Raw genomic sequence first — 17,536 nt, 5'->3', positions numbered from 1 at the left:
ATGGTGGTTTTATAATAGTAAGATCTTTATTTATTTATGCATTTATTCAGGTTAGTGTTCAGACTAACCTTGTTTCTGAAGTTTATTAGATTGTATTTACAAATTTAAATGAGATGAGAGAGAGATACATATATTCACAACTGCAACTTCATATCGATTAATTGAGAGAATAATCTCATCTTGATCGTTGCATCTTTTTCATAATGTTAATTTAATTGAATATTCATTACATTTTTTTCAGACTATGAAATTAAATTCAGATCACAAACAAAAGCAGAGTTGATCACAGAATGAACAGGAGTCTAACATGATATTAAGGAACTTATGAAATAAATTAAGTATACGAGATTATGAGAAATTCTAAACAAACTATTTTTCAAGTTGGTTATTCAAGTTGGCTGACTAAAAAAAGCATCTGCATTTTGTAAATGCTGTAAATGCTTCTCCTCTTCAATAATTAAGTCCCCGAAAGGATGCCGATTCCAACGCCGGCAGCGAAAGCCATGAAAAATGTTTGCATATCGCGTGCCCTCAGGTCTTCGCCGTACGCGAGTTTGTGGTACCAGCGTCGTGATACCGTCTCACCACGCGAGACGAGCTGCTCCGCCTTATCCGCTGCCTTATTCAACTTATTTCCCAACTAGAAGAAATTATGTTCCGATGAGTTTATTTCGTTTCGAAAATTCGGTTAATATTACAGTCAATATGAGTGTGTACTAATATCATAATATCGATAAAATTACTTACAGTGAAACTTTCACTGTGAAAGTCAGGCACAAATATACATTCATACAGCGTTATACATTGGTAAAATTATAATGCGAAATTATAAATGTAGATACACAGGACGGGAAATATACACTATATAATACATATGTAGCAGTTAGAATTAAATTAACGGTTCACGTTCTTTAGACACGCATTCAAGCTGAAGCCAATCCAAGGAGAAAGCCTCCAGCAAATGCAGGTATTGTGCATGAATTGTCTTGAGCGTAAGTGCGAATCTAAAACAAAAGAACATACAGAGGTTAAATATAAGGTTCTAAGGGTTATATTGGAAATTAACAAGCAAAAAAAATGTTAGTGGCGAAAGGAGAAAGTCAAAATTGGTGTATAGAATAAAGTTAACACAAAAGAGCAACATGCATGCATATTAGTAAAATAGTAATACAACATAAACAAATATTGCAGACAACACAAATTAGCAAGGTTGAAAATTAATGCATAATGACAAGTCCACAAGAAAAAACAAGGCAAAAATAATAATATTCCAGTCCTCACCTTATCTGTCCAATCTGGCTTTGCACCTGTCACAATCTGTTTTTGGATTTTTTCTGCATCTCTGTTAAGTCGGTTCCAGTTAATCTGCAACAATCACTAATTATAGAATATAATCATAAAAAAGTATATCCTCCTTGAACTCACATTGATGTAACCCTTATAATTGGCAATCTGTAGCAAAATGATTCCTCCTCCCACCGCAGTTGCTGCTGCTTTCCCCACTTTCATAGCCAAGAAGCCTGTCAGCCTAAAATTAATTTGTTCACCGCTTAGTTAATGGGGACTTGTGAAAGTATTTAAATATATAAATGATCATATCATACCATCCTGACACTCCCCCTAAAAATACTTGTCGTGGGGTGGAACCTTCCTCTCCGTCGACAATCTTTTCTATCCATGACTCCACATTTTCCGACGGGGTTTTTGGGTTATTCGTCGCAGATGGCATTTTAGCTGTTCTTCAATTGCAAGGGCTTGAAAGTGAAATCTCCTAGCTTGATTATCCTCGTCTAAACTTTATCTACAAGATTATAATTATTACATTAAATAAGATTTAAGTAACAAATTAGCTTTATTGCATAAATAGCTTGCAGAATTACCTGTATTATCAATAACTGCTCGAAAGAGAGTTGAAATTGTTCGAAAAATTTCGTCAGTGCGACTTCGTTTATTTGCGACTTGGCGATTTGTGAAATCACGATAAAATGTGCAATAACTGGGCGGAGAAAAGAAAGCAGGGGCAGAGTGAGACTGCAACCGGGAGACGGTCAACCTTCCTCAAATAAAACCATTTCACTAAACTCAGTTTCCGGTGAAATTGCAAATAACAGAAAATGCTTTCACCATGTGTCACAAGACTGTTTGGGAGAAAGGTCATTGAAAAACAGGTTAATTTGTGTAAAAGGAATAGTTCTAGTCTGAACGAAGGTGTCCCAAAAACTAGGAAGGTGAGAGTTCGCTTCGCACCAAGTCCAACGGGTAAGAAAGGCGAAAGCTTAACTTTCTCTTTGCTTTCTCCGATCATAGTTTATTGGTTTGTTTGTGTGTTAATTGATTTTTGAGTTGTTGTACAATTTGACAAGATACTAATTGATGTCACATGTTTGCTGCAGGTTTACTACATCTGGGCGGATTTCGAACAGCATTGATAAATTACTTGTTTGCTGTGAAACATGGTGGAACGTTTATCCTTAGAATTGAGGACACAGATCAGACGAGACTGGTCCCGGGGGCTGTAGAAATGATGAAGGTAACCTTGCTTTAATGGCTAAGCAATGATTGCTATTAATTCCGTAAAATAATACTTGTATAAACGGTTATGCAAAATTAATTTGAAATAATTTTCGGTTATAACTCTCTTAGACAGATCTCGACTGGCTAGGAATAACACCACATGAAGGGCCTTCTTCACCAAAGTCAAAGTACGGACCCTATACTCAATCTGAGAGGCTTTCACTCTACGAAGAAAGTATAAACCAACTAGTAGAGTTAGGCCAAGCGTATGAATGTTTCTGTTCCGAAACAAGACTGGATTTGATAAGGAGGGAGGCTATGAGACTGAGACAAGTGCCAAAGTATGACAACAAGTGCAGACATTTAACCAGGGAGCAAGTGAAAGCGAAGAAAGCAGGAGGAGAAAGCTTTTGTTTTCGTTTTAAGGTTATTTGATTTTATTGCATTTATATACGGTGTGGATGATGAAAATTACAATAGTTTCTCTCTCTCCCTCTCATTTAGTTACAACCTGAATTCGTAAAATTAAAGGATATGGTGCATGGTCAAGTGAAATTCGACTTGACAGACCGTAATTATGAAGGAGATCCAGTCGTTGTAAAATCGGACGGGTTTCCAACCTATCATTTTGCAAATGTCGTTGACGATCATTACATGGAAATTTCGCATGTTTTACGTGGAATCGAGTGGCAAGTTTCTACCCCAAAGCATTTGCAATTGTATAGGTAAATTCGTATGATACGATGTTCAATTCATCATTTGATATTGAATTGAGTCTTAATGAAATGTTTCTAAAATTCTGTCTTAGAGCTTTCAAATGGGAAGCAACACAGTATGGTCATCTTCCAAATGTGGTGAACAAAGATGGGACAAAGCTATCTAAAAGGCAAGGGGATATTAGCATGAAACACTACCGAGATATGCTATACTATCCTAGAGCACTTTCCAATTTTGTGACTAAAAGTGGTGGTGGCTTCCTTGACCATAACGTGGACAAGATTTATTCACATGAGGACCTTGCAATTTCTGTACTTAAAACTACCTAGAATAATTATAAATAAATTTTTTATCATGTCTAATTCAATAATGCTGGACTCCTCTAGTTTGACATCTCAAAAGTGAATACCGCTGCATGCCGATTAGATTTCGAACTTTTATCCAAACTGAATCAATTAGAGTTGCGCAATGAAGTTGAAAATAACTTGGAATCTGTGGTCGAATCCCTATCAGTTAAACTGTCATCGCTACCAAATTCTTCACAGTTTTCAAAGCCTTACTTGGAAACAATTTTGAAGTGGTGCCCTAGCAGGACGGCTTCCTTGATGGACCTTTTTAGTAATCAATTTTCTTATCTATGGTCTATTCCTGGACCAAATTCCGCCTCTAAAATTAAACATTCACCCCAAGAACTGCTAAGTTTTATTGACCAATTTGAAGTCTTCTTGAACAAATCTACATTACCAGAGCACGACATATCTCAATTTATAAAAGAATATTCTTCTTCCAACGATCTAAAATTTCAAGTTCTCATGGCAGACTTGAGACTACTCCTTTGTGGGGTGCAGGTTAGTACTATGCAAGCCAAATAAATAAATAATCTAATAATCGTAGTCATTTCATTACAATGTCATTACTTTTATGAAAACGCAGAAAGGACCGCCTATTGCAGACTTGGTTAGTTTATTTGGCACACAGTCTACCATCAAACGATTAAGAAGTGGTGTTGAGCAAACTTTAAGTATTAAACAATCTTCGAAATCACAAATCCAGTAGCTAAATAAACAAATATGGTCGAAACATTATAAGTTTACATCATTTAGCATATTTTTCATGACCTTCTATGCAATCTCATCTTGGCTTCCTGCCTGGTTTTCGTCATTCGTTATTCTTATTGGTCAAGAGTTCAAGATAACTTTCCTAAGAAATTTTACACTTAACAGAATTATAAAATTAAATAACAAATTTATAAAGCATTTTTATTGAGAAACGTAAAAGAAAAAAAAATTGGGCACATGAAAGCGAATAGTGAAAGAATCAAAAGAATGGAGAAAGTTGAACAGGCTGGGCGGGAGACGAGAACATACGGCGAAGAAATTCCAAAACATCAACAGAACGAAAATTTCATTGTGTGTGATTTAAAAAAAATCAAATTAGTTTCTTCTTTTTCATTCAAAATTTTAAATATATTTTCAAAATTAACGATATTAGAGTTATTGATTGTTAGTGTAATAGTTCATTAAATATTCGAAATTGTTATTGAATAGGAGGGGAATTCACATTTGAAACTAGCAAGTATAAATAACTCCAACTACCGAATTCAGAGGTTAACCGATTGCAGGTATTATTTGACGAGATATTTTCATCTTTTGTATTTTTTTGCGATAGGTCTATACCTATTCTGTAAAGCAAAGAGGCTAATTTTATGTTGGATTTCAGTTTGATAACCACCAACTACTACCAAAGGAGAGATGGATGGGGAAAATTCTCCTTTATCATTGTTATTGGCAGGTGATGTGGTGGAATTGATGGAAACTAGTTCTCCTCCTGATGGAGGGGGATGTGCTCCATATTGGTCATGCGATAAGCCAGCATTGGATGAAATAGAAGAAACTGTTTCCACACCAAGACCTTCATGCTCAAATACGATAACGACGAGTAATGGCAAAACTGTGGGTGTGGTGTCAGGAACAGTTAGGAAATTGGATGTTACAACGGCATCAACTATTCGAAAGACTCAAGTTATCAATCAAGTTTCAGATATAGTGAGGGAGTTGGTGGAAAATTCGGTAGACGCTGATTCAACTAACATTCAAGTTTTTCTGGTAAGTTTAGATAACACTTTTATGCTTGACTGCTGTGGTAGCTTATGCCTTTTGATTTATTTTTCAGAGCAATTTTGGTCTTGATGAAATCATAGTACAAGATACCGGAAATGGAATATCTCGACCAGATCTTTTTCACGTTGTGTCTGGAGGTTATACTTCGAAATTGGAAGATACAGGAAATTTAAGTGAGTCTTACTGTCATTATATAATGTAGTTGGTGTACAACTTGTAATATATTTTCTAGGTGCTCAAGGCCACTACGGATTTCGCGGAGAAGCGCTGTCCTCCATTTGCTCCGTAGCTAATGTATGCATTACTACAAAGACTCCCACTGACGCACATGCTACCAAGTACAAGCTCGATAATTGTTGCTGCATTGTTTCGGAGACAATCGTCGCAGGTGGAAACGGAACGCATATTGTTGCAACAGATTTGTTCGAAATGTATCCTGTGCGGCGAGGCCACATTAAAGAGAAGCCTAACTGCCAGGAGCAGTTGAAAAAAGTAGAGTCATTTCTGAAAAGTGTGGCTATTGCAAATCCTAAAACGCATATCAGATTGTTTCACAATAAAAGCTTGATATGGAGCAAAGCATCGGTTGGCAGCATTGATCAAGCCCTGATGGCAGTTTTGGGTCATGCAATATCCAAAAGCTTGAGTAGATGCGGACCAGTTGAATTGGAGGTTACAGCAGAGGAATATGACGAGAAGAAAGAGCGTACAATCGAAGCGTTCTTTTTAAACAAACCGGTAGATATGAAAACCATGAGTTACACATCAAGAAGGATGACCTTTATATTCATCAATAGAAAAAGAGTTCATGTTCACGAGTTTGAAAAGGTACACACAATATTGGCACTAATGATAGATTCCAAATGATGCTGAATAATGATGAAATTCCTTAATTTATCTCTGCTATAATTTCAGATTATCCGTCAATATACTGCGGCCACAATTGTTAATCCTACCCCTGCTGAGCGACGAAGGTTTCCAGTTGCCATTATTAACATTAATGTCCCCGATGATGAAGTAGATTTTAACAGAGAAATTGACAAGACTAAAGTATTTTTGGTGCATAAGGTACGTACATACATAGATTTGTGAATTATTTATATGCATATACTTACATTGTATTAATATTAATATCCTTTATATTTTATGTTTAGGACGATATCTCTGCGAAATTGGAAGAGCTATTGCAAAAGTTTTATGGGATTACATCTTTAGACAACGGTTCCGGACTTTCGGATATTTCGGGGTCCACAGTAAGCTCGACAGAACGCAATCCAACATCACCCGACATTTTTGACATAAATGAGGAAATCAGTCCTTTCCCATTTACTACCGATGCAGTGAGTACAAACCTTCACAAAGAAAGACAAAGTACAATACAGTCTTTCATAGAAAATATCCCAACTGTTTCGGACACCAACTTTTGCCAGGCCTCCATAAAGACTGAGGTAAAAATTTACAATTGTTTCTCTCTCAGTAAGTTTTAAAAATACAATAATTATATGTTGCTCTATTAGGGATCTGTTCCATTCCCTTCTGTTCGACCTTCACCACCGGCCAAAAAATCAAATCAGTGCATTAGCAACTTTGATTGTAATTTGGATGATATTTTAATGGACACGCCACCAGAAGAGATTCTACCTGCTGTTGAAGTTACCGAACCTTTGACAATTGTCAGAAGCGGTCAATACACGATTAATTGTGTAGAACTTGAAAAATCAAAAGCAGTCAGCATGAAAAGCTCACCCATCAATCATTTTGAATCAAGTTCTAAACAGGACGCAATTACATTAAGTGAGACCGGACGAGTTATTGACATGAACCTCTGGGTGCAAGGAAGGATTCCTGACAACCATGGAAGTATTTTGAAGGTAACCTCGCCTCAATTAAAATTTTACTGACTAAAATTACTTTGGTTGCTTTCGTTTGTCTAAAACAAAGTAGTAACTTTCTTTTTTAGAGCGTCAATATCGTAAGTTCTCCATGCCGGCCTTCAAATCTATTGGAAAAGGAAAACGTATCTCAGTCAAGCTCAGCCTCTCAACATCTTAATGGTTGTAAAAACTCGAAATCTACTAATGCATTCGATTTCATTGGTAGTGGGTTGGCAAAACCTAGCGATGCGAAACGACCCAAGTTAAGCAATAGCTGTAATAAGAGTCAGAAAAGTGCAAATCATTCTGACATTTCCCTATCTGGGACTCCGAGACAAATTACCCTAAACCAGTTCAAAAATTGGGATACACCGATCGCAAAAAGAAAGTCGTCTTCTGAAAATATATTTCGTGCTCCAAGTCCTGGTCTTCGATTGATCTCTCCTCCTGCATCATCTTCTGTATCCATATCTGCAACCTCGTTCCCCGCTTTCCAATCTAGTACACAACAAGGACAGGACAATTTTTCTGGATCTCAAAACAAGTAATTTTTAAAACTTAATTGTATAAGTTTCGACTGAATAATCCATTTACTGAATCCAATTTTGATAACTTTGACAGTGGTCGAATTCTCGGCACTCTGACGGATTCAAGTCTATACACAGTCAAAATCAATGATTTTGTCGGAATATTTCATCCCATGAATATGCTTCAACAATTCCCCTCTCTGAAGTACGATTTGAAGATCGAATTGCAGAAAGTATCTCAACCAGGAACTGAATTAGATGCTCAATACATTGTCGAAAAGCAGTGTGTACCAAAATTGTTTAATGCATTCATCCTTCGCATGGATCCCATGTGTGACAAGTACCCTAAAATATTTCACAAACTGCAATCTCTTAAGGACATAACGTTTTAGAGAAATACGTACTCATAAACTGTAAACGCAATACTCAATATTTGTTTCTCAATTTTTCAAACCGATTGTTTGTTGTATACTTTTTTGTTAAAATTTTTTACGTTTCATTCCTGTACTATTTAAACGTTTTTAGCACTTTTAACTGATGACCTAGTCGAATTTTGGAAATAAATTGCAAACTTTCCATGAATTTGATTGAAAGTAGTTTGCATGGATTTATTTAAACTTTCTTGCATTCCCCCAAAACTCTGCGATTCTTGCTAAAGTGATTGCTGACGATTCACTTTTCAAGAACTAGAAAGAGAAACTCGCGATTGCGAAGTCGAAGTAAATAGTCGTAAAATTGAATATTAATTGTTGATCTTCAGCCTTTTTAGAGTATTTCTAAAATCCGAGTTTTTGTAGAGGATTGATAAGTGTGATAAATTGTAAGACATTATCAGATGTCATAAGGTTTGAGGATTAATTAAAGTAAGTTTGATGTCCAAAGTTATTCTAATTAGGTATTTATTTTGTATTTGTTTTGAGCCAAAACTTTTGACCAATTGTGGTTGTGATGAAAATCAATTCAATAATCAAATCACAATAAATAAATCAATATTATTTCGATTTGTTTAATAGATGGCTTCATAAAAACATTGGACGGCAACTATACTAATCCAACCCCTGGGCATGGGGAATATGCTAGAAAGTGACTCTTCAGCCTCTGACCTTGAAAATAACGAGGGTAAGGTTAATAAATAATTTAATTGATTGTTTGAATTGATTCGCATTATTTGTTTCTAGCCGTATTTAAATCTATAATACATTAAACGCACAATTTGTTTGATTCTTTAATCTCCAGATATAAAAGAACGGACTGCTGGGGACGGAATGGAAAGTGGCCATATTACTAACGTTAGCAGAGCTTCCAATAATGATGCCTTTTCGGCTTCTCGTCAGCAAACGCTTCATGATTACAATGGTAACTTGATAAACCTAAGAAATTGAAATTTGAAAATGTATGCAGCCGCTGTGTGAAAATTGTTCTTTAAAGTTGCTTGTTTTTAAGGATTGAAGCAACTGAATGAGGAACACAAGTTAGATGACCGACCGAGTTTCAGCTATGACGTTGTCCATGACAAGAACGATAATGTACAAAACGTGGAAGGAGCCAAGATCCAGAATGTAGAAATTACTTCGAAATTAGAAGGATCGATGCACGCCAATTCAATCTCTACTACTGGGGCAAAATCCATGTCGGCATCGCCAAGACAGTTGCCATCTCGGGATCTATTGATCCCTGTCAGACCTGCTCCAAAGCTTGATAATAAACATGGTGCTTCCGGGCAGTCTTCCGCCTATAGTCCGTTAGAAAAATTAAATGTAAAACAAAAGTAAGTATCTGCTTAATTTCTAGCATTTGATCATTCAAAATTTGAATTTATAGTAATTTCTGTAACCTCTTTTAATCTCAGAAACCCCAAGTTCGTGCCGTATGAACCGTATAGTGCAGCTACACGGCCCATCATTGCTCCTCAAACTCATATACGAAAACCTTCGGATACATCCTCAATCAAATCTCAATCCAGTACGGTTTCACATGGTGATACCACTTCAGTAACCACCGAAGAGGGTAAATTATTCAGCAATGCTGACTTATCCAAATCTGTAAGCCCATGCAGACACGATGGAATTCATTCACCTAAAGTTTCAAGTAATAACAATGGTGGCACGCAATATCACCACCCATCTACAACTTTAATGAAAGTAAGTGAAGTAGGTTTATTTTACACTTTGAAAAGTAAGAAATGAACAAAAACACCTCTAAATTAATCGAATGCAGGAACGCCTAAAAATGGCACACAAGGAAATCAACGATCTACAATCTGAAAATACTCGTTTGAAAAAATTGTTGGTGGATTCCATGTCAGGAAGCAGTCTCTCTCCAAATTCGATGGGAAGAGTGGGTATAAACGGTCCTATGAATCAAAATGCTCAAACCACCAACTTTCACCACAGGAATAATGAATGTGTAGACAATCTAAATGATGAATTAGAAGTATGGAGATCAAAGTTCCTCTCGTCATGCGTATTAGTAGATCAACTAACCAAGGACAATCATGATGTGAAGGGAACGGTGTACGAAGCCGCAGAAATTATTAAAGACCTGAAGAACACTGCTTCTCTAACTCAAGGGCAATATGAAAATATTAACGAATGGCTGCGCAAAACGAATAATATGTACATGACGTACTCCTCGTCTACACTTCCGGATAGTAATTTTTGCGGTGAAGATTACTTGGAGGATGCAAACAGTTAGCTGTAATATATAATTGATATTTAACACTCTTCGGGTGGTAAGTTTGCCTTCGTTTGTTTAAAATGTGCTTTCGATTGTTGAAAAAACATCGGGTAATTTTCGAACAATTTTATTGAATATTAAAAGTATCATAAACATATTAATATTACAATTTAAAATTTTGTAATAAAATGTTCAACTTGAAATGATTCCGAGTTCAAATTTTTAAAATAGGACCAAAATTGATAGATTAGTATGCTTCATGTATGCATTTTCATGTAAAAAGTAAAAGTCTTCACGCGATACTTACATATATAAATGTACCAATTGGGACATTTTTCTTCAAATATTTTTCTCCAAATTCCGTATTTTATGTTTCGTTTATGTTGTTATGAAATGCATATCAGTATGTCTCAATATTGTATCAGTTTTCTTTATTTTTTAATTTAACAGATAAAAGTGAAAGCAAAAGGAGCAGTTTGAGAATCTCGAAGAAACCATGAAACTATTTGATTTTGTTTATGAATTTAATCAAGAGGCCAGATCAGAATAAACCAGAATGGAACGGCGTTTACTACCATATGTATTCATCATCAGCTGCATGTCTGTGTATGTATTTGAACCGGATAGCGGAACCTCTTGCTACACACCAGCAAAGAAGAAGAAGAATAAGAACGTCTCATAAGTGCTCTGCTAGGTTTACACCGGGCACTGCTGCTGTGTTTATCGACGGAGATGAAAACTACCCGAATTCGCCTGGAAAGAGGGAGGCTCTCCTCTTTCACCCGGAGTCTGGAGGCTGGTTCGTGAGAGTATATGTTACTCTCTGTGCTCTCTCTCATCGGAGGCAGATGAAGTTGGATAGAAGTTGTGTCTGAAGATTACTAGCTGCTAGGAAAAGCAGCAGCAGTAGTAGAGCTAGCTGCTGGACTTCTCTCTTCTCTCAAACAAAATCCCAACCAAATAGAGAAGGGCGGAAGGAGTTGACCGATCGCCGCACCCGCACTTAACAAAAACTCATATCATCTCATCTTCAGTCCTCCATCCATCAACATAAACAAATCAATAGGTACATACTTTCACATTTTCTCCACGTTAATCCCAACCCTCTCGTGAATTTTTTAATGGTATCATACCATTCTGAGGGGTTTAAACTAATAAGAGCAAGTTGTAATGTGATTCCGTATATTTTTATTTGGAAACGCATCTTGTCACCTAAAAGCTACAAGTTTGCATTTCAAGCATGGTAATCTATATGCGGCTTTTTAAAAAGTGAATTTTAATCAATTTGTTATACTTAAGTTGAATGTGTTCTGATAACTCAGAAATTAAGATATTTACATTAGTGAGGTGATAGAGCCAAATTAAGTCTGGTTTATTTTTGGCAACATTTTGTTATTGGTGATTTTTGGTTAACCGTTTAAGAGGTTCTCGACATTACATAAATGAATACATTACATACCATGTTTTGGCCTTAATCCTAATTTAGCTTTGGATAATTAACTTCATTACGTTAGGCAAGTGGGACGTAGAGATTACGGAATTGTTTACCAAAAATTAGGTAGATTGTCACTGGTTGGAAAGAAAGTTGGGGTATTATTATAAGTGGGTGGTTTTCTCTCTCTTGTTACGGATGATTATACAAAGTGAATGGTCTCGTAATACATATGCACACAGAGTCATGCAAGTTTAAACTTTGTGAGCTAAATGCTAAATATAATCTTTTGTCTTTTTTCATGTTCTTCACTACACTTGGTTCGGAACAAAACAGGAGATTACATCAAGATTTGGAACCTTTATTACTCAAGTTCGTTGAAAGAAGATTTGTTTTCTTTTACATTCTGTAAACAAACATGAAAGTCATCATTTTCTGCCTGAGAGGATCCGTCGTGGTGTGTCAAAGTTATAGCTAGTCTTACATCGTCTGTGATTATTATACATAAATACTGGCGGATTTTCCCATAAGAGTGTTTTAAGAATTTGTACTTCCGGCCAACCATCACGGAAGGCGTCTACACTGATTTGTTTGCCATCAGTGAGAAATGAAATGTTAGTGTTAAATTTTCCACGGTTATTTTCAAAGAAACGCTGCATTCGATAACGATTGAGTATGTAGCTTTCCGAAAGAGTTACAAGGAAAGAATTATCATAATGTCGACCAAGAGCTTCAAGAAGGAAAGCTTTGTGTAGGAGATTAAGTTTGGCTCAATCCATACAGTATGGCCGAAGAGGAAGTGCTCTTTGACGATGTCTACGCGCTTTGTGAAGTAATTGGAAAGTACGTAAAATATCGTATTTATTGTCTACATTATTTGTTGATGTATTACATTTGGTTGGGATTTACGTTGACACGCTCTCTATTGTTTTTATTTAGGGGACCTTATAGCGTCGTAAGACGTTGCATCCACAGACAGACAGGATGCCAGTATGCTGTGAAAATTGTCGACGTGGCCCGATTTACGTCAAGTCCTGGATTTTCGACAGAAGATCTAAAACGGGAAGCCACCACTTGCCACCTGCTCAAACACCCCCATATAGTCGGTTAGCAAAGAAGTTTTGTTTTTTTTCCGTAGCGAAACATGTGCACACAATTAGTGACAACAATGAGTGCTGATATAAATTGTATTTATTTTTATACAGAGCTTCTTGAGACATACTCCAGTAATTACTCTTCCGATGGACTTCTATACATGGTTTTTGAATTGTGAGACTCAAAAAATATATTTTATGAAAGGATGAACGATTGTTAGTAACCTTAAATGCAATAGATGATAATAACAATTTAATGCATTTGCAGCATGGATGGAATGGACATTTGTTATGAAATCGTGTCTCGAGTGAGTGTTATATCCAAATACATACATGTCCATTTTGAAAACCATGAAATAACTTGAGTGTAATATTGTTTAATAGGTTTCGGCCGGTTTTGCATACAGCGAAGCTGTTGCAAGCCACTACATGAGACAAATTTTAGAAGCTTTAAAGTACTGTCATGAGAATGATATCATCCACAGGGACATCAAACCTCATTGTGTCCTTTTGTCTTCGAAAGAAAATTCAGCGCCTGTAAAGGTATGTAAATAATGTGTATTACTTGAATTATAAAGAATTTTTCACACTGTATTTCTTTCACTTTAAGTTGGGAGGATTTGGACTAGCCATTCAACTTAGTCCTGACCCTGCGAAACAAAGGATTAGATCAGGTCGAGTTGGAACTCCAGGTATGCATCGTATTCATTTTTGAGGGGGTGTCAGTAATAATGTGCAGAATTAATTTCTTAATACCTAATTAATCAATTGTGTAATCTTCCCTACTACTTAATTTTATCATGTCAGGTTTCATGTCTCCTGAAGTAGTCTCCAGAGAACCTTATGGGTAAGGAGTAATTTACAATATCCGTGTCTATAAATAGCTACAAATAGAATAAAATTAATTACCAGTTAATAATATTGTCGAAAAATTCTTAAATTGTTTCAGGAAACCTGCGGATATTTGGTCTGCCGGGATTTTGTTGCATTTGTTGATTAGCGGTACTCTCCCTTTTCTTGGAACTAAGGATAGATTGTACAATCAAATTCTGGAACCTCACGTCGACCTAGACGGCTCCTTGTGGGAGAATCATAGCCCCGACGTCAAAGACCTTATTAGAAATATGCTTCACTTAAATCCAGACAAACGACTGACGATACAGGACGTATTAAGTCATCCATGGCTTAAAGTAAGGATTAAATATAAAAATATAGCAATATAAATTGAGCGTGTCGTAATTTAATCAAATTTTATTTTTAACTTGTTCTCCAGGATCGTGAAAAGTGTCCTAGAATGCATTTGACCGAAGTTGTTCAAACTATGAAGGTAAATATTATTGACTAAAATAGACCATTATTCCCTAGCTAGGTGCTAGTCGTATGTGTACTGGCAATGTTATTGAAACCGGCTCGTATCAAATTCCCAACCTTACTCAATAATAATAAACGTCAAAGATCCTGTCAAAAATAAACTCCGGTGTTGCTGCATGGCGTTTGTTTAGATTTATGTTATCAGATACCCGTGACCTGTATACGATATATACGAATAGTTGAATCTAGGATTTGCCATTTACACATACTCGTGGTGGTGCATAATATAAATGGTGGCTAATTGAAAAAACGTGTTTTTTAACTCTAGGCTTTCAATGCAAGACGCAAATTAAAAGGTGCCATACTTAACGCAGTAAGTTCTCCGCATTGGAGTTCTGAGCCTTACGACGCTGGAGGAAATGACCAATGTACCACTGATGGTGCGTATTAATTTTTATTTTATTTTTTATAATTTTGACAAATAATTTGCACTAATTATTTTCAAAATGTTTATAGCTGTGTCGTTGATAATCGATGCTCTCGAAGATATGCAATTACTTATAAGCACAAAAGACTCTAAACTGACACCTGGAATTCTGCTTGACACAAAACTTATGAAAAGTAATAATTATTTATAAAATTGTGCAACTAAATAATTTTTACTTTCATGTATACATAACTGTGTCCTTGATAATTACAGTTTTGCAAATCTTTGATGTAATATCCTCTGGAAACCTATCTTGTGGGAAAATTCCTTTGCCAGATGTCGTGGATACGTGCCGAGATGTGCTGGACATTGTCCTAGATTGTTTAGAGTCGAGAGAAACTTCGAATCGGCTCACTCAACTGGAGCAACTTCGCTTTGTTCTTTCGCAACCTCATTTCCAGGTCAGAAAGACTTTTGTCGTTACTTCTTCGTCTCTGCTGTCCCAAAAAATTTACCAATCTATTGCTTTCAAAACTATATTGCTTATATTATTTCTTTGCATTCCATCCCATTGCATTCTATTTGTTTCAATCAATGGATCAAGGACCAAAAAATGGAACCGAGCATAAAACTTTAGAACCATTTAGAAGGAAGGCAATATACTTGACCATTTATTTATGCAGTGAATTTTTCCTCTTCACACTGAATTGAACCCAGCGGCCGTAGCAGCAGGCTCTTTATCTTATCATTAACAGCAAGAAGTTCACTCAGAGAGAAAGAGAAAACATGTTGTAAATTTCATGCACAGGTTCCCCTTCTGCATAATATAATATAATAAGCAGCAGGAGCACAAGTGTATGTGGACGACGAACGACTGATGAAATATGGGATGCAGTCATGCAGTCTGACTCCGAAATGGACTCTTTTTATGGGAGTCCTGTGCTCTTTAATGTCTTTGAGGTCAAAAAGGAGAAGGGTGATTTAGACCGTATGCGGAATTTGAGACGTCCTTCTACTTATTCTCATTCACGAGTTGCTTGCCCCGTTTGACCGCAGCAATCATTTCTCTCCAGGTTTAGATTTCCCTGCTGTATATACGTAGGCCCTTGAGTTACCCGGTTATGGAGCTGGCTACATACCCTTTGTGTGTGGAATCGGTCCATCTGCAGCTACAATTACATAATCTGCTCGTGTTGTTGCGCATTTGCTGCTGCTCCAAGGTTATGAAACTATTGAGTAAGAAGAATCCAAGAATACAAAATGTTTTTAATTAAACTAAGACTAATAAGAATAAGGAGGAGACTGAGAACACTACTTATGCACTCTCATCATTGAGGTGATTTTCTGTGCCTGCTTCTTGAATTAAATTTGTTTTGGGTACGCACTGCATTGGAGTTGAGAGAGAGTGAGAGAGTCAGGGAAAGGAAGGAAGAAGGGAGCAGTTTTAACTTTCACCAGTGTTCTTGGATGTATGAGATGATTCGGAAAAGCATTTCATTGAGGGAATCGACCACGATGAGAAGGAGCCGACTGATTCGGGCTCTCTCCACTCCAGGCAAGGCAGGAAGAACATGCGTGGCGTTGTAACTTGGAGCTTACGTCGAATCGCTGGCTGGCTGCTGCTACTGCTGTGCTTTCTCTCCTTTTTCCGACTTTGCACCACCACGGCAGAAGAGTTGAGCAGAGCAGGCTCACCACTACACGACGACGATCAGTCCTCTCTCTCTTTGCTATGAAATCACTTCCCTGAGCTTTGCTCGCACATTCGTTCTCTGCCGCTCAAACATACGCTTTTCCTCCGAAAATGCTCACCCCATATTACTCTCGTCATCTCATCTTTTCCACTTTCACTCCCAAGTCCATCCACTTTCACTAACTGGCACATTCTTGGAACTTCACAACACACTTCACGCCGCTACTTCTACTTGTACCACCACGACGGCTACCAATACAAGTTCTTGTTTTACTATGGGACTCGCTTTGTTACCGCATCGCATATATAACTGAGTCCGAGTGAAAGTCTCTGGTTTCACTTCTACTTCTGGAGCCAAAAAAGACCGTTATTTTCTCTTTGACTTTCACTGCTACTACTGCGGTGCGGTTCGTTACATATTGGACTCGCTTAATTGTATCGTTCAAGTGAGTGGTTCTATCCAGAACGATGGTGACGACAACGGCGGCGGTCTGACTTTTTAAAATCATTTGACTTGACTACGTTGCAGAAAGATTAACATTGCCTCTCACTTTAACACCGGCGACTATAAAGTTTTGATTTGTGAAGTGGTGCGAGAACCTCTAGGAGAAAGTGATTAGGATTTGAGTCGGCATATTCTCCTATGACGCAGCAAGACGGCTACCACGCGATGTTTGTGGAGTAGTAGATAGTCATTGGGTCATTGGGTGCAAATTGAGAAGTGAAGCGTTTCCCATAATTCTACCAACAACTGCTTGGCTCCTCCGTGCATATTTTCCGTGTTGGAGTTCACGTCCTCCTCTCTCTCTCTTCTTAGCGAAACACATGCTTTCTTATGTGATAATTTATACGGATCTTTGGTGCTACTACATATAAATTATACTGCATTCTACTCTGAGAGTAGTAGCCATTATTAATCCTGCTAATTACCACCACTTTATCCAGTGCAATAATACGAGTTATGACATAAAGGAATGGAAGAGTAGTGTACAAAATGTGGTATGAAAATGTACATTCGAGAGATTTAGAGTTCTAAAATGACACTAAACCTCGCATGTGTAGTGGCTTGCACTTACCACGCGTTGGTTTGATGATATGTGTCGTAGGAGGTTGTTGTAAATGCAAATCAAATCCTATCCGGATCTCTTCCC

The 17,536-nt window shown here is 37.0% G+C and overlaps 5 protein-coding genes across 13 annotated transcripts in view; 4 read left to right on the top strand and 1 right to left on the bottom strand.

Annotated features, from left to right (window-relative positions):
- Positions 1–4: 4 nt before the first annotated feature.
- LOC110845153 (FUN14 domain-containing protein 2) lies at positions 5–2,038 on the bottom strand. 2 transcript variants are annotated; one of them, XM_022091519.2, is made up of 5 exons: positions 1,881–2,038; positions 1,605–1,801; positions 1,426–1,528; positions 1,282–1,365; positions 5–640 (listed from the first exon to the last, which is right to left on the bottom strand). In XM_022091519.2, the coding sequence occupies exons 2-5, from the start codon at positions 1,727–1,729 to the stop codon at positions 458–460; spliced, it is 495 nt and encodes a 164-aa protein (XP_021947211.1). In that variant the 5' UTR covers positions 1,730–1,801; positions 1,881–2,038; the 3' UTR covers positions 5–457. The 2 variants fall into 2 exon arrangements, with proteins under 2 accessions (XP_021947211.1, XP_021947212.1); XM_022091520.2 differs by lacking the exon at positions 5–640 and adding an exon at positions 651–1,004.
- LOC110845151 (probable glutamate--tRNA ligase, mitochondrial) lies at positions 2,038–4,313 on the top strand. Its single transcript, XM_022091514.2, has 7 exons — positions 2,038–2,259; positions 2,394–2,530; positions 2,644–2,940; positions 3,019–3,239; positions 3,323–3,542; positions 3,618–4,079; positions 4,165–4,313. Exons 1-7 carry the CDS (start codon positions 2,115–2,117, stop codon positions 4,285–4,287), a joined length of 1,605 nt encoding a protein of 534 aa, XP_021947206.1. The 5' UTR covers positions 2,038–2,114; the 3' UTR covers positions 4,288–4,313.
- Positions 4,314–4,590: 277 nt separating this feature from the next.
- On the top strand, positions 4,591–8,334 carry LOC110843861 (PMS1 protein homolog 1). 2 transcript variants are annotated; one of them, XM_035848063.1, is made up of 10 exons: positions 4,622–4,640; positions 4,779–4,852; positions 4,951–5,336; positions 5,404–5,524; positions 5,584–6,179; positions 6,267–6,419; positions 6,506–6,799; positions 6,869–7,222; positions 7,312–7,769; positions 7,847–8,334. In XM_035848063.1, exons 3-10 carry the CDS (start codon positions 4,983–4,985, stop codon positions 8,142–8,144), a joined length of 2,628 nt encoding a protein of 875 aa, XP_035703956.1. In that variant the 5' UTR covers positions 4,622–4,640; positions 4,779–4,852; positions 4,951–4,982; the 3' UTR covers positions 8,145–8,334. The 2 variants fall into 2 exon arrangements, with proteins under 2 accessions (XP_021945601.1, XP_035703956.1); XM_022089909.2 differs by having other exon boundaries at positions 4,591–4,852.
- A 121-nt stretch (positions 8,335–8,455) lies between these two features.
- Positions 8,456–11,005, top strand: LOC110843795. Of its 2 annotated transcripts, XM_022089835.2 has the most exons (7): positions 8,456–8,615; positions 8,766–8,871; positions 8,989–9,108; positions 9,196–9,520; positions 9,602–9,893; positions 9,970–10,483; positions 10,879–11,005. In XM_022089835.2, the coding sequence occupies exons 2-6, from the start codon at positions 8,817–8,819 to the stop codon at positions 10,444–10,446; spliced, it is 1,269 nt and encodes a 422-aa protein (XP_021945527.1). In that variant the 5' UTR covers positions 8,456–8,615; positions 8,766–8,816; the 3' UTR covers positions 10,447–10,483; positions 10,879–11,005. The 2 variants fall into 2 exon arrangements, with proteins under 2 accessions (XP_021945527.1, XP_021945526.1); XM_022089834.2 differs by lacking the exon at positions 10,879–11,005 and having other exon boundaries at positions 9,970–10,631.
- A 309-nt stretch (positions 11,006–11,314) lies between these two features.
- The window catches only part of LOC110842811 (peripheral plasma membrane protein CASK), a 37,877-nt gene continuing 31,655 nt past the window's right edge, over positions 11,315–17,536 (top strand). For 4 of the 6 annotated variants that reach the window (XM_035848062.1, XM_022088633.2, XM_035848061.1 and 1 more), the window contains exons 1-13: positions 11,315–11,494; positions 12,197–12,703; positions 12,800–12,966; positions 13,066–13,129; positions 13,223–13,262; positions 13,339–13,497; positions 13,565–13,646; positions 13,762–13,801; positions 13,904–14,144; positions 14,228–14,281; positions 14,594–14,705; positions 14,782–14,886; positions 14,966–15,153. In XM_035848062.1, coding sequence (XP_035703955.1) covers positions 12,645–12,703; positions 12,800–12,966; positions 13,066–13,129; positions 13,223–13,262; positions 13,339–13,497; positions 13,565–13,646; positions 13,762–13,801; positions 13,904–14,144; positions 14,228–14,281; positions 14,594–14,705; positions 14,782–14,886; positions 14,966–15,153 — 1,311 coding nt within the window. In that variant the 5' untranslated portion in view covers positions 11,315–11,494; positions 12,197–12,644. Of the gene's footprint in view, positions 11,495–11,531; positions 11,672–11,743; positions 12,031–12,196; positions 12,704–12,799; positions 12,967–13,065; positions 13,130–13,222; positions 13,263–13,338; positions 13,498–13,564; positions 13,647–13,761; positions 13,802–13,903; positions 14,145–14,227; positions 14,282–14,593; positions 14,706–14,781; positions 14,887–14,965; positions 15,154–17,536 lie in introns of those variants that run through there. The other 2 variants (XM_035848059.1, XM_035848060.1) reach the window with 2 other exon arrangements.

The sequence above is a fragment of the Folsomia candida genome, unplaced genomic scaffold (assembly GCF_002217175.1).
Source record: "Folsomia candida strain VU population unplaced genomic scaffold, ASM221717v1 Fcan01_Sc002, whole genome shotgun sequence".
Lineage (NCBI taxonomy): Eukaryota > Metazoa > Arthropoda > Collembola > Entomobryomorpha > Isotomidae > Folsomia > Folsomia candida.
This window is presented reverse-complemented; position numbering and strand designations above follow the sequence as displayed.